Below are 15673 nucleotides of genomic sequence, written 5' to 3'. Positions count from 1 at the left end.
ATATAATGAAGTAACCGCAAGATCCGACAAATTAACTTCACAGTTTCGTGGGTTTGCAAGACGGATTGATATACATGCAGTTTGATTTTCTCATCCTTGTTCAGCGAGAGTGACATTGCAAGGTCCATGTTAATGGATAGACCCGAAGAAAGAGATTACCAACTCAACCAGAACAGGTTTAAAATACGTCATAAAGCAAGATGCATGTAGAACTCAAGCCATCCCACTTCATTCCAAAGAAATCTATCTGCAATGGTTTCCCGTTTCTAATAACGTTGTGTTTAACGAAATGTACTTCTAATGTGATATGCTCAACTAATTCCCCAGCTCTGAGGCGATTCGCCCAATAACCTCAAAAGCAAAACAAATCTGCTCCTACGTACATTTGATAATTCGCTGCTGTTGTTAGTTATCGATCATAGAAAAACTCGGAAAGTCTCCACACACGAGAAAGCTACGAAGTTGTGATAACTCCAAAGTAAATTCCGTTTCCTAGTTTCTAACTTTCACCACCAACCTGCTCTTTCTTCTGATCATTACGGAAGGTTGTAGGTTCGCTTTTTCACTGTTCCGACTACACACCCTAGCACCGAAACTTTGATCCAGTCTCTTCGTCATATTTCTTTTGCTGTCGATAGTTGGCCTAGGTGGGGGTGAGAGGGGGCGAGAACTGATTCATGGATTTTTTTGTTCCGCCTAAATTACCTTGTGGTTCTTATCTGATTAAAACGCTTCATTTTCAAAACTTATTCTGATCTATTAGATGCCCCTCTGTGAAATGTCGCAAAAATTGACTTCCACTACAGAACTGCAGATTAAAATGATCATAACATTTTAAGTAATTTCGTCAGTGAGCCGAAGATAAGGTGTTCTGTAAAAATTTCCCCTAACATACGAAGTAATTGATAATCAAAGTAAAGCTGTCTCGCTTTCTTTCCATTTTGTTTCGCTGCTGATTTTTGGCCGAGAATTGCTTCTCCCTCTCCCCTCCCTACTTACCTCGCTGGCTCAGTCCCTCGCGTGCAGATTGGAGACGCCTGGCGAAAATTGTGCTTTTGTCTTTGCAGCACGATGCCAGTTGATTACAGAAGAATTACAGGACCTGAAGTCACCCAGCCAGTCGTTTTTACTGGAAAAAAAGCATTAGATAAACCTCTGGTACGAAAGGAACAGAATCCTCCTCTTTTTTCAGCTTTTACTGTGTTCGTTCGTTGAGTGATTTTGTTTTTAACCTCAGATCGGTGGTGATTGTTTACGAAGAGATGGCCGGAAAACAGACGAACTTCGACCGATCTGTAAGTTGGCGTAATAAGTTCTAGCAACAGATGAATGAGAATGCTTCATAGAAAATAATTTAAGGCAGTCATTAGCAGTCAAGGCATTAGATACTGAAAACTTAAAACAGAGGTTTCGTCCCCTAAAAGGTCGCTGCGAGTAAACAGTTGACGATCGTTGGTTTATAACAATTATTATAATAATTGTACCAAAATAATTCATATATGTTAAGTTCTTATGAAAAAGAAGTTCGTAATTGTAATTGAAATTATCCAATTATGATGACTAATGATTATTACTTATACTGTTGCATGTATAAGAATGTGGAATGCGCACAAATAATGTACCACTGATGAACTTGTATTGTGCAACATGTCAACTGAGTCACTATAAATAATTGTCCTGTGGTGCTCATGCATGCAGTTTTTGAGATTTAGTTGGAGTTAAGGAGTTTGGAGTAAGGTTATGTGTTGTTTTGTTTAATTAAGCTTGAACTTAGAGTAAACTGTAGGGTCAATTCAGCATGGATAACCAAATGTGACCGGGCACAGGATTTCGTACACTAACGCTTTACCGTTTAACGAAATAATCCGTTTACTATCTGTTTATTATCCGTTTAAAACGGATCATCAAAGCGTTTAAATGCTTTCTTCATCCGTTTAAACGCTTTGCTCATCCGTTTAACGTTTTCGACAAAACGTTTAAGCGGTTAACCTATCCGTTTTAAAAAAAATCCATCCGTTGAACGGTTACTTGCATCCGTTCAACGTTTTTGAAGAGCAACGGTATAAAACAGTCCCAAGAAGCACCCGTTGAAAATAAATCACGCTTCGATCGAGCGGCTATGTTGGTCTTCGCTACAACTTACTGTTTGCAAATCTCTGGTATGAGAAGGTCTTCTATTAGAAGAATTCTCTCTAAGATATTGAGACATGAGAGCTCGTATTACCTTATGAAAACGGAATGATATTTGTTAAGTAACACGAGAAGAGCGAGATTTGTTTTCGTGCTTATGCAAATTTATTTCGATAGACGTGTACGGCAAAACTATTTACCGAATCGGTGGCCATTGGGTTTCTCATCTTTTATTTCCATCGATTGAAAGGAAATGAAAATGGCTTTATAAAAGCTATAATTACAAATTACTTTACGAAATCGAACGCTAGATGAAACATGAGCGAAAGAAAGTTGCATAAGCAAAATTGTTTCGATAGTTAACCGACGGTGAAATCTACAAAATCGGCGGCTACTTTTACCTACGTATAATCCATTTCTTGAGGTTTTTCACTTGATAGTGCGATTTCATTTCGGTCAATATGTAGAAGAAACAATGTAGGAACATGAAAAAAAAAAAGACTTTGCTTCTCAATTCTAATTTTTTTTGTCGAGAATGTTCAGTCCGCGTGGTATGATTGACAGATTGCTTCCTCTGCTTATATTTTATGCAAATTTTCAAACGCATTTCGAGCTCTCCAGTGCGAGACTCGCTCTCGGCTTGCTTTACTCGCCAGTGGATAGCTTAATTGCAGGCTAGTAATTTAATTTTACCTTGTTTTCTACTGGTGTCAGTCGAATTAACAATTGGTTCATGCTTTAGCGTGCACTATCGAGTTATGGAGCATGCGGGAAGTTTGGAGAGCACGAAAGAAGCGTAAGAGTTGCCCGAGGCGATAGCCGAGGGAAACTCTAGCTCCTTGAGTGCTCTCCAAACTTCCCACGTGCTCCATAACTCGATAGTGCACAGCTGAAAGCATGAACCAATTGTTTTAGAACATAGCCGGTGGAATTGTGCATCGAATCCAATGCGAAAAACGGACAACAATATCAGTTGAAGCGAATCGTGACGGTGCTGTTTCCGAGTCTCCTTTTCCTTTGTTTTTCTCTCATTCTGCCTCATTTAAGAGCTCTAGCCCAAGGGAAAAGGTCGAAACATTGTCTTCGTTTTCGGACTAGTAGGCCGAGTTTCTGTTTGTATCCATTATTGTCGCGAAATATATTATTTTTCTCCGCGCTAACAATGGCTGCTCGCGCGAAAAAAAAAGTTCTGGCGAAGTCGGATTTGCTGACGCTATCAGTGTGCACTATCAGGATTTTGAGCGCGCTCACGTATAATGAATTTAATTGCGCGACTCTGCTAGCTATGTTCTAATATAATATTAGCATGAAACGTCAGTGTTCCGCATGAACAATATTATTCGTATAATTGTTCGCAACGGTTTCTGTTAGTTACGTGCATGGCTTATCCCGCTGTTCTATAGCCCTCCTGATCAGTTCAAGGTTTTTGTCCATCCGTTTTATGTTTTAGGCTATTCATTAATAGATCTTGTTCAACCGTTTAACGTTTTAAGCCATCCGTTTATTTTTTTTCTCGGCCGTTTAACGGTTGATGGAATCCGTTTTTGGACTTTGCTCTACCGTTTAACGCTTTGGACTATCCGTTTAAATGGATATGCAAACCGTTTAAACACTCTTACTACCCGTTTATTATCCGTTTACAAACCGTTTATTTTCAACCGTTTCACGAAAAAGCGTTAGTGTACGAAATCCTGTGCCCGGTCACAAATATTGCCCCCCTTACCCAATCCAATGTTCCTCATCAAAGTGTTTTGTACATGATATTGCTTAGCAAATATCATTGTAAAGAGGGGATTGGGGAGAAACATTATGTTGGATCATGTGGTGAACTATTATCTTATGTGGTTTTAGTGAAATATATTATAGTTATAGTCACTTTTAACTTGTAAATGGTTTAATTAAATGTGTGAGGGACTATTATTCAGTTTAACTGTATTAATCTTAAGTTCCTCTTTTATTACCATGTCCAGTTTTACGTTCAGGAGTAGTCAGTCAAGCGAGAGGCTCAGCATACATTGAAATGCAGAACACCAAAGTTACATGTGCTGTGTATCCTTATGTGATTGTGTACTACATGAACTTGTACTTGTGGAAAATTAATCTCTAGAATTTCAAATCAGTTCAAAGCCAAATGGTGAACATCCCTCCTCGGAATTTTGTCATTTTGAAAAAAAATGTGGATCTCTTGTTTAAAAGATTATTGTTTCTCTGTGGCTTTCTGTTTCTAATTCAATTCAAACATTGAAAACCAATGTCAAGGTTTGACAGTCAGGTTGATGTGTTCAAAATGACACTGCAGCTAATTACCTCTTTGGTTTTCTACTCATGACTGTCATCATTATAGTGCAAGATTTATCTAGAAACATTTCATCATTTGATTGCCAATTAAGCTTTGTGTTTAAATTTAGCCAATAGTTGGTGTGTTCAAGCAGACACATGGTAGCCAAGGGCCTCTTTGGTTCTCTGTTTATTGCTAACTTTCTAACAGTGCAAGATTTATAGAAACATTTTCACTGATAAGTACTGGACAGTCAAAGAAAGGAATGTCAAGTATAATGATTTTCATTTTCATTCTCCTTTTTATCATGTCAGGGTAAGATCAGAAATAGCATTAAATGATTTTTGCCTTTTAACTCAGTATTAGATATGGACCAAGAGAGTCACAAAGACAGCAAGAGTTTAGCAAAAAGGTAAATTGGTATAATTTTTTCTGTCACTCTACATAAATTAAATGGTAACAGCTGGTATGCAGAACATAATTATGAGAAAAGTTGCTATTAAAAAATAGTATTTTAGGAGATGTTTATCATTAATGTTGTGTTAGTTTGGTTTTTGGTGAATTTTTTAAATGTGATATTTGTTGACTTTGAAATTCATAAGTGTAATTTTAGTATAAGCAGATAATTATGATAACTTCTGCATGATTCAAAGGTAATGGAGTGAAAACTGGATTGAGGAACTTTTGAAAAGTTATGAATGAAAACAATGGACATAATATTTTCAACCAAATACATTGTGCATTGAATGTACTATATCATTTAAATATGTAAAATGCACTGTGGAATGTTTTGCTTATTCTTTTTTAATGTCTCAGAAATAACCTCTAAGTTTTATTTTTAATAGGGAAAGCTGACTTGTGAGTTTAAGTTTGCACCATTTTCATGCTGGCAAAGGCGACAACATGTACAGGTGATTATGACTTAGTTATTATGAGGGAAAATAATTTCAGGAACTAAAGAATAATTTGATGCTATAATTTAAGATATACTTGGGAACTTTGTTGTGAAAGACTTGATATTGGTACCTGTATTGTACCAGAAGTGTGAAAAGGTTGTGTTTGTAGACATCCCATGATGCCTAGCAAAAGTTGTTGTTGTGGTACTCGTTGGCTGCCATGTGGATAGTGAGTGGATTAAAGTATTGAAATCAAAGAACATCGAAGGTTTTTATTGCCGTATATCCAAATATCACAGTACCCACGTGCAGCACTTAATCATAGGGCGAGCTGCAACATTTCTAATACTTTATTTAAAGGTTCAACGATTTTAATGCTCTGTAACAGTTGTTTTTTGCAATGACAAAAAGGTTGCCTCTTCTTTCTCTTTAGGTGCCTAAAAGTGTTTTCTTTTTCTCTTTTTTCCCCTCAAAAACATGACCACAAAGATAACCTTTGTTGAATTTCAGAATCTTCTGATCTACAGAGTCTCTAACATTCAATTACATTTTGTAAACCAATCACTGAAAATAGCTGTTTTATAAAACCAATTTTGTTTCCTTTCTGTTGTTTAGGATTCAGAAGAGAAGGAGCTATCCACATTTGTTGTCGGAGCTCTTCAGCCAGCAGTTTGCTTGGTATGTTTCAATCCTATGAATCAACAGTTACAAAGTCACTCAATCTTGAACACAAAAGTATTTGGCCTCCTTACTTTTCCTATTATCTTTATAGTCTGTTGACTTTTTTTTCTTTTTCATTTTACTTAACATGAAGTGAATAATTATTAAAATTAAATGTAACATGGATGGGTTTCATGAGAAAAAAGATTATAAACTTAAGCTTACACTTTTGTTCAAGGATAAAGAGTTAATAATTATTTAATTTTTGATCACTTACCTCTGCCAGTCTTTAATTTTTTAATTTGGTTTGAATTGGAATTAAATGACATCAAATTGGTTTCTTCTTCTTTTCAAAATTTACAGGAGAAATTCCCTAAAGCTCAAGTTGACATCTACATCACTGTCTTAGAAAATGATGGAAATGGTAAGTCAGTGGGGCATTTGACAATTGCATTTTAGTTGTATAAGAGTGAAGGAATCTGTTGTTAGTGGTGTAAATGCCAAAGTCATCCTGAATGGTCAAATTTATTTCAAATTATGCTTACACTGTGATGTACAATATTGTAATTTCCTTTACACAGAGATCATAATTTATTCTGTGCAGCTCTAGCTATATTATGAACAAATAAAGGAAAATTTATGGCAAAAACATTTAGTGGCTATAATTTGCCCTACCTGTAAACTTGTTTTTCATACAAACCATAGCACTTGTAGGTATGAAATAATTATGTATTATTCTCAGCTTAAGTTTAGATAATAATATTCACACTTTTTTTCAGGGCATTATCCTCATAAATCCCACCTGATAATTTCTCCTAACTCACACAGACTGAATTATTTACTAAGTCTACTTGTTCATGCTGCTTGATGTGGTTAACTGTTAAGTGCAATCTCAAACTGTCATCTTTTACATAAAAAATGTTGAGTTGAAATTTTCATCAAGTTTTAGCAGTCATGTGAAATATTTTCAGTTCGTCGATGGTTGGCAGTCTCCAGCACATTGAGAAATCCATAAGTATGATCTCATACAATAGACGTCAAGTAATAAAGTTGAGAAATGAATGTTAACAAGGAAAAAATATGTCAACATGAAGGCTCTAACATTAGGTACAAAAAGTTGGTATAAGGATATCCGCATAACCAAAAAATATGAAACTACATGGCATATACTAACCTGATGATTTTTTATATTTATTTAATTTAAATTTTTAAGAAATTTTGTTGTTTTCTGTATATACAGCTCTTTCTGCAGGAATAATTTGTGCATCACTGGCATTGGGAGAGGCTGGAATAGAAATGTATGACCTAGTCTCTTCTTGTTCTTTGGTAAGGAAACTAACTCAGCACAGAAATTTTGGTGTTAGATCTTTTGAATTGTAACATGGAAGTGATCAAAATTGATTTTTCCTTTCAAGATTCATTATTTTTTTTATACCTTTTCAAGTGGAAAGGTGATTAGTGGTGAGAAAAAACATCAACCTGCAGAGAGGTTTTTTACAATTAGTTACAAAATTCTTAAAGCTTAGATGACAAGGAATGCAAAGTAATGAATGTAGAGAATTTGTATTATGGTCATGGAAGTGAAATGGTTCGCTGATTGTTTCATGATTTCTTCAGGTGCAGAAAGGTGACACATCACTGGTGGATCCCACATTTCAAGAGGTAAAGACTGAATGAACAAAAATAATGGTCTAATGGATTACATGTAATGGGTATGGACAATAGTTGTTCAAGGTGTTACTCTTTTTTTTATTTGATTCCAGTCTGTCTAGATCTGTCAGGAGTGAAAAAACCAGGAAGGTGTGATTGAGGTTGCACAAAGATTTCACTAGAGAACTCTCTTGACATGACCAGCCCTGAAATGTTTCACTCTGCCACTTTTATTGCATAATGTTTACTATTTCACTCTGATTTAGCTCTGGAACAGGCTTCTTTGATTTAACACTGTCAAGCTTTCAATACTCTTTTTAATGGCCTTTCCTAAAATTATGCCACTGTACAATTTTCAAACAAATAATGCTTTACATTTTACTTCTCTCTGTCCTTTGAAATATCCTAATGACAGTATTTTTTTGAGTTGAAAATAAACATTAGATAATACAAGTTTTATTTTCCAGTCTTAATTTTTTAATCACTTTTTTATTAGACTTCATCATCAGATATTGATGGGAGGGTTACTGTGGCATTTCTTCCCACCATGAATGTTGTGTCTGGTTTGTCACAAGATGGTGAAATGACCCAGGATCAGTCCACTAAGGTAATTCATTGTGTTAAATGAGATCATTAGCTCTAATACCAATAAAAAAAATTTCACTGGTACTGTAATTTCTAGCTGTATACCCACACAACAGATTTAACACACACTGGCCAATTTTAAACACTAGTTGAAAAAAATGTTACTGATTACAGAATCACCTGCAGCAGTAGATAGGATGTATCTCAAAAACAAAGGTAAATCATGAAACAAAGTTCTGGAGATAAAAAATTTGGAGCCAAATTCTTATCATTTTGTCATCATTCTAGTGGCACTACTGAAGAGCAATTTCTTACTGTTAAACTCGTAGACGGTGTAGTGTTTTGATATGGGGGGAGGGGGGAGGGGTTTGATCATATACTGGCACTCAGTTTTTGAGTTGTTTTTTGCTTACTTACTTGCCTTCTGTTAAAGAGTTTCATCTTGTCTCTGTGTATGACTTTAGATAATTAGTGCTCAGACAAAGAAATAGCTATTAACATCTATTTGCCAAAAATTAGTCCCACAACATGTTATTTCACCTAGCTAGTGCGATCCTGATGTAATGATTTGTGAAAAAAATGTCATTAAATAGATACAAAATCAATTATTTGCCGTCTGATTTTGGTAGTTTCTACCCTCCTGGCAAAAACAACAACAGTACTGTAAATATTGAAATTAAAGAACACAGAATGATGCTTAATCAACGTTCAACCAAGTTCCTAATTTAGTATTATATTAAAAATTTTCGTAATTGTCATCCATCACTTTTTTTCTTTAGGCCATAAAGTGTGGCATGGAAGGTTGTGCAAGAATTTTACCAGTTCTTCAAGAAGCCCTTGTTGACACCATAAAGCGAACTGCAAAGTCCAACTGTAAAAGCTAATTTGAAAGTGTACGGGAGTATCTATGACAAGCTGAAAATCCTATCACGAGGGAATAGTAGTGAACTTTAACATGAAGGATCTTTGCTCAAAGATGAAACATGTCTTCTGTTGTCAGAGATCTACTCCTTAAGTTTGCTTTGGGAAGGAAACAGCGCTTACATCTTTGATACAAACAATCCTCTTTTCCAGTACTTTATCAACAAGCTTGAAGTTGGTCACATGACTTTTTTTTTTAAGTCACAAGAAATGTTGCGTGACATACCAATGAATGCATGGTTACTGAGTAAAGCACTCTTAAAAAATTCAGATCCAATGGCATCCCATTATAAGACAAACACAATTTCCATAAGTGAAAGAAATAACTGTACAGTAACAAGATTGCATGTAGAATGCAGGCTCAGTATATGTGTGTCATGCAATAAGTTGCATAACTGCCAACAGGTTGCAAGGTTCTGATGGGTGCAAAGTAATTTACAGAAATTATTCCTCTATTGGGTTTTCCTATGTTGCAAGTGTGCGAAAAATCAGCCTTGTTTCTTAGGGTAAACAGTTGCTTTTTCTTTTGTTTTTTCATGTATAGTCCAACTAAAGTCTTGCTCTAAGAGACAGTAGATTTGTCATTTATTGAACAAAGGTATTCATTGCAGCACAAAGAGAACAATATTAAATGCAGTGTGCATAACATATAATAGATAAATTTGAACTTAATTGATAATCAATAAATAAATTATTAATAAAAGTGGATCACAAAACTTTTTTACCTCTGACTTTTCTAGGGATGGGTAGAGCGAGTTCTTCTATTCTGGGAGTAGCCTTTGCTGCTTTAGCTCCCTGTGAGACTTTCCATGCATTAGCATCATAGTCTTCATTGTGCTGACTGCGACTCTTTGGCCTTTCAAGTTTCTGAACTCTGAGAGATGGGAGAGCCTTCTGGGCTGTCTGTGACACTTCCCAAATCACAGGACACCCTTCTTTGCAATTGCGGTGCGGCATCTTAGGATTTGAGAGCACAAGAACTCTTTTTGATGCTGTTACATTCTTGGCTGCTTCTGTCAAATCAGATACCCACTCACTCCAATCCCAATCACTATTTAATTTGAATTTTAAGGGAGCATATATTTTTGCCTGTGCAAGGAATTCGATACGTTGAGAAGGTTGGGTCTTCATTGCTGCTTCACTGGCAACTCTGCACGTGTTGGCAAAGTTGGTAATCAAGAGGTTTTGCGTCTGACAGGGTTTCCAGCCGTTGTGACGCTGTTGCTTTCATTGCCTCCTCACTGACAGGCCAGGTTGCACTTTTTCTGTTGAGTATAAAAAAAGTCAGCATTGAACCGCAGACTTGTTAGAGTGACTGGTGCCAATCGATTTCAGCCAGTTCCTGATTGGAGGGAATTTTTTCCTCTCGCGCTCGCTTTTCAGCATGGATGGAACCAACGTGCAGTCCCAAAACACGGAATTTCTGTGGTGGTAAACAATTCCTAACTCGTGAGTTTCATTTCTCTAATCTCGGGCCAAGAACATTGAGTATTGTTTCAAAGTATTCTTCTTTACCCTTCGTACTCCCGTGGAGTTGTTACGTCGTCATAGTGAATGTTAAGCCAAGATTCGGCTGGGCGAGGAATAGTGCTCGCGTGGTGGCCCAAGACGGCGGATTCTACTGAAATGTCGTCTTCTTAGAAAAAGAATGTTAAGGATTTCCCCATATTCAATTACCCACCTCTTAGATAGGATGAAGCTAAAGGTCTGACCAGTTGCTCGAAGGCCGATTAGCACAAACCCAGGATTAAATTTAATCCAGGTTTCTATATTTCTCTGTTCAAAAGCCGTTTCGGGACAATTTTCCCAATTATTTTTAGAGCACTCAATCATCAAATTGTAGTCAAATGGAATTAAACTGAACTTTCTTTTAAAGCTTTTAGATCTAGATCAAATTTCACACTAACCCTGGGTTATCTTAACCCACCTTTGAACAACCCGGCCCTGATTCGGATTCATGATTTCCACATAATAATTATGTTGGAAATCCGGAACCTGATCGGTGATTTGCATTATGGCAGTGCGTAGCCAGCGGCCTGCTCTCCGACCAGGGAGCGAACTGGTTTGTTTGTGGTAGGTACTTGGTGAAATCCTTCATACATGCATCAATACAGGAGAAATATGGGAATACATAATCATTTGCATTCATTAATATACAAAAAGGATTGCACCAAGTACTTACCTTGTCTGTCGACCGCAGGCCGCTGGCTACTCTCGTCGGGCTTATTTTTGTTACCCAACATACTGTGCGATCGGCGAACGGGTCCACGATCGTTTCAACGAGCCTAATTCGAATTAAATTGGAAAGTCGATCGATCTGGAGATAAAAGCATCGCTAGTGAAAGATCTGTGGGAGGAATTTGGAATCGAGTGAATGGAGATGGAACTGCAGCATCTCTGCTTTGATTTTCTGGTGGTAATTTTTTGGCGGAATTATTCGCTTCGGGCGACGGACACTTCTCAAATAGGTTTCCTGCCTTGACTTTTTTTTTAGCAGTGGAACACCAACATAGCGCCAACTCGCCGAAAACGCTTCAAAATGGCCTAAGACGCTGGTAATCAACAAAGAAAACAACGAGGCAATAAGATAAGTCCATTTTATTTCAAAACAAGACATTTTTTCCCTCTTTTATGGCAAACCGATAACGTCCCATACAAACCTTTATAAATATAAAACGTTGCGCAACACTGTAAGAGTCACGTCCGCTTTATTTTGTAGTGGTGAGCTTGGGCTGCCTGTGCGCTGACCATCTGGACGATAATAATTTGCTTGAAGTTTTTCAGTCAGCATACAAGAAGGGACACAGTACAGAAACAGCTCTTACGCGAATTAATGATGATCTACTTAGGGCGATCGATGAGAATGCTTGTGTCATTGTTGTTCTTTTAGACCTTTCAGCGGCTTTTGACACCTTTGACCATGATATATTACTCACACGACCTAAGTGTCGCTACGTTGTCAAGGGAAATGCACTGGCCTGGATGCGCTCTTCTCTTTCAAATCGTTTCCAATATGTCAGAGTGGCGAATGGTTGTTCATTTAAGCACAAGCTGGCCTGTGGTGTTCCACAGGGTTCTGTGTTAGGACCGACTTTGTACTCCATGTACACGGCCCCAATTGCAGTTGTCATCAAACGTCACGGTATGAGGTATCATTTCTATGCTGATGACACGCAGATATACACGACATTCAACCCCTCAGATGCTTTACAGTCCAAATCACTAATGGAGGAATGTATTCAAGATGTCCAACTATGCATGGTTGCGGAAAAGCTTAAGCTCAAAGGGAATAAGACGTAGCTAAAATTAGAAAGTTCCTCTTGCACAGTGTTAAATACTTATTCATGCCTTTATTTCGTCGGAGTTGGATTATTGTAACGTTCTTTCTATCTGGCCTACAGCAGTCACAAATTAATAGACTACAACATGTACAAAATTCAGCTACCCGCCTACTTACAGCCACCAGCAGATATGATCACGTTACCCCTATACTTACCTATATTTGCTGCATGTGTCCACCCGTATTGATTTTAAGATACTTCTTCTTCTCGTTTTTAAAGTATTAAATGGTCTGAGTCCTCTGTATCTTAGTGAACTGTCAAGACCGTACATTCCTAATAGAAACGTAAGATCTTCTAAGAAAAAACTCTTAATGGTACCTAAATGTAATCTTAAAACATATGGGTATTGTGCTTTCTCTCATAGAGCTCCTACTCTGTGGAAAGTCTTGCCGGATGACATTTGGCAAGTGGACCTTTTAACAACATTTAAGTCTAAACTTAAAACCCATTTATTTAGGCAGTTGTAGTTTTTGCATTCATTGATTTTTCACTAGTTTTTTAATTCACTTTAATTCTTTATTGATTATATTTTTCTATTACTATCATTGTAAAGCGCCGCTGGATCTTTGAGAAGCGTTGCGCTATATGCTATGTATTTTATTGTAATGTATTTGAGATTTAAGAAAGTTTTTGGGATAATTTGAGCTTCATTGTGGACTTATAAAAGGACAATTCAGTCATTAAAACCGGTAGATGAAACGTTCATTGCCGAAGACATTGACAGGAAGCAAACTGATACTGATGTAGATGTAACATACTCAAGTGGTATTCACGCAAGGCTGAAATTATTTCCATCACAAAAAAACGTTTTCTTCTTCCCCTCTTGCGGTTTTTCGGCCCCGAAAAACACCGATAATAATATGTAAATAACAGTTGTTCTGTGCTAAATGGTTTGAACCCGGGGGTAACATGTGAAAATGTATTGTGATCGTCCGGGTGAGTGTAGTCCTGAGAAGGACCGTTGTCGGTGGTGGTGACTGATGTTTCGACAACCTGTGCGGAAGTCATCATCAGTCAGAGTCAAGTGAATAGTTCTATTTTCTATTCATGTCGAAACGTCAGTCATCACCACCGACAACAGTTCCTCTCAGGACTACACTCACCCGGACGATCACACTACACTTTAACATAACTTTTGCTCGTTAGATAATTAACAATTATTCCACGAGAGCGCGTTGGATATGAGGTGATAGATAGCCACGAGGCGCGTAGCGCCGAGTTGGCTATAATCATCTCATATCCAACAGGCGCGAGTGGAATAATTGTTTTATTAAAAACGCCCCCAAGAAATTATTATTTTGTAAGAAGAAAATGGATTTTTTAGCTCCTTTTGATTTTAAGCTGGCGCGTACGCTTACCATATTTGTAGATTATGGTATATTGGCTGATATACCATAATGGCTAAGCCAATAAAAAGTCTTGAATTGCATTATCCAATGATCCAGTTTTTAATAATATAGAATACGTTACCTTGGAAGAGTGTCTTACTGAAAAGCAGAGATAAAACTGTAGGAGGACTCACCCCCACCCCGTTGAAAACCCCTTTGATAACTGTTTTTAAGTGAAAATAATTAGACTCAGTTGTGAGTGAATAAAGACACTGTGGCACGGTTTTTTTCGGTGATTATCAAACAGATGGCATCGTTAGACGAAGGGACACTAAAATTATTATGCTAGAAGAAAACAATAATGCGTTGATGAATTGAAACCCGTTACCGGCTTCAGCATCACCTCCCCTCAGGAATTTTAACTTTTGAAGACTGGTTCCCGTCGCCTTGGCCAAAAATCATGTTCAAATGCTCTACCTAAGTACCAGATTTTAGTGGATCTCAATAAAGTTAACCGTTAGCCGTAGAACGGAAAGAAATCAGCCGTTAGGCGTAAAAAATTGACAAACTTTAACCGTCAATCATGAAAATCGTTAACCGTAAAAAATTTAGCATTAGGCGTACAAAGTGGCCGAAATTTTAACCGTTAGCCGTGAAAGCCGTCTTCCCATAGGAACCCTCATTTGACTATCACATCTGTTGTAAAAGGCAACATCAGCGACCGTGACTTTCTGCTTATTGACCAGCAATTGATTTGAATATTCAAGCTTCAAAACCTAGACCTTGTAGACCCTTTCACGGCTAACGGTTAAAATTTCGGCCACTTTGTACGCCTAATGCTAAATTTTTTACGGTTAACGATTTTCATGAGCCATTCGCTTTAAGTACCGCCATATTAAAAGGTAAACTACCAGTATTCCACTGGAAGGAATTGACCCTTAAAGTTCAAGTTCCCTTCCCCACCTTGGTAAGGTTCAAAGGACGACATCCAAAAGCCAGTGGGTTGCCCCAGATATGAAGCTGCGAATTAATCGGTGTATAACGTCATTGACACAGATTCAACATTTTTTGAACGTCAAAATCTAAAAACAAAATTGTCAATTAGTATGCTAAGCAAAAATAATTCGATTGAGTTAACGACCAGGCCTACATAAAAGAAGACGGGTGACTCCTCTACAATTAATTTTGAGCAGATAAACGTAGGCACGAGGTAAAAAGATTGCAAGGACATGTATTTTCAAACAAAAAAACTCAGTGAGAAAATAAAATTTCGATGGAAATACCTCGAGCGTGAAGGTTACAACAGCTTACTATATGGCACAACAGTCTTGTGGTAAATCCGAGCGTTCTGATCAGTTCTTACTTGGTCGGGATTTTGCCTTACGGACCGTTCCACGGAAACAATCACAAGCCGTGCATTTTTGTTCGCGAAAGCCAGAAAATTAAAAATCAAATACTGAAAAATGTTTCCCCGAGTGCCATATAATAACATACCTAGTAAAGATAACGATTTGCTTTCTGCTGTCTCGACCTTCTAGTAAAATCACTGGCTCGAGCTGTATTGGGGAACATTGGCCCTCAGTCGTATACGGACCTTGCTGCACTCGTTCCCTACAGCCACGATTTCGGGCCAATAATCCTCAGTGCGGCCCTCGCGCTGAGTTAGTAAGAAGTTATTCTTTGTGACAACTGCTTATTTGTCTTCCCTAGCACACCATAGGTAACAAAGAAGGCTACCTCATGAAGTCTCTGCAAGCAAACCACAAATTTAAAGAAGATCTTGAACAACGTACGTGCTGTGCACGTGCCATTTCAGCAGTTTGACTGGACCGACGCTCAGCAACAGTTTGGAAAACTTCCTCGAAATAATAATTTTTAGAAAAG

At 37.5% G+C, this 15673-nt stretch overlaps 1 protein-coding gene and 1 pseudogene across 1 annotated transcript; one reads left to right on the top strand and one right to left on the bottom strand.

Annotated features, from left to right (window-relative positions):
• The first annotated feature begins 1032 nt into the window (after nt 1-1032).
• On the top strand, nt 1033-9836 carry LOC148737994 (exosome complex component MTR3-like). Its single transcript, XM_088751416.1, has 11 exons — nt 1033-1158; nt 1238-1295; nt 4101-4179; nt 4775-4820; nt 5254-5319; nt 5920-5982; nt 6328-6388; nt 7205-7290; nt 7582-7626; nt 8111-8221; nt 8979-9836. Exons 1-11 carry the CDS (start codon nt 1072-1074, stop codon nt 9081-9083), a joined length of 807 nt encoding a protein of 268 aa, XP_088607542.1. The 5' UTR covers nt 1033-1071; the 3' UTR covers nt 9084-9836.
• Nucleotides 9829-10411, bottom strand: LOC148737993 (uncharacterized; annotated as a pseudogene).
• Nucleotides 10412-15673: the final 5262 nt, after the last annotated feature.

The sequence above is a fragment of the Stylophora pistillata genome, chromosome 2, assembly GCF_964205215.1.
Source record: "Stylophora pistillata chromosome 2, jaStyPist1.2, whole genome shotgun sequence".
Classification (NCBI taxonomy): Eukaryota; Metazoa; Cnidaria; class Anthozoa; order Scleractinia; family Pocilloporidae; genus Stylophora; species Stylophora pistillata.
Note: the sequence above shows the minus strand (reverse complement) of the source record. Positions and strands in the feature narration are given on the sequence as shown.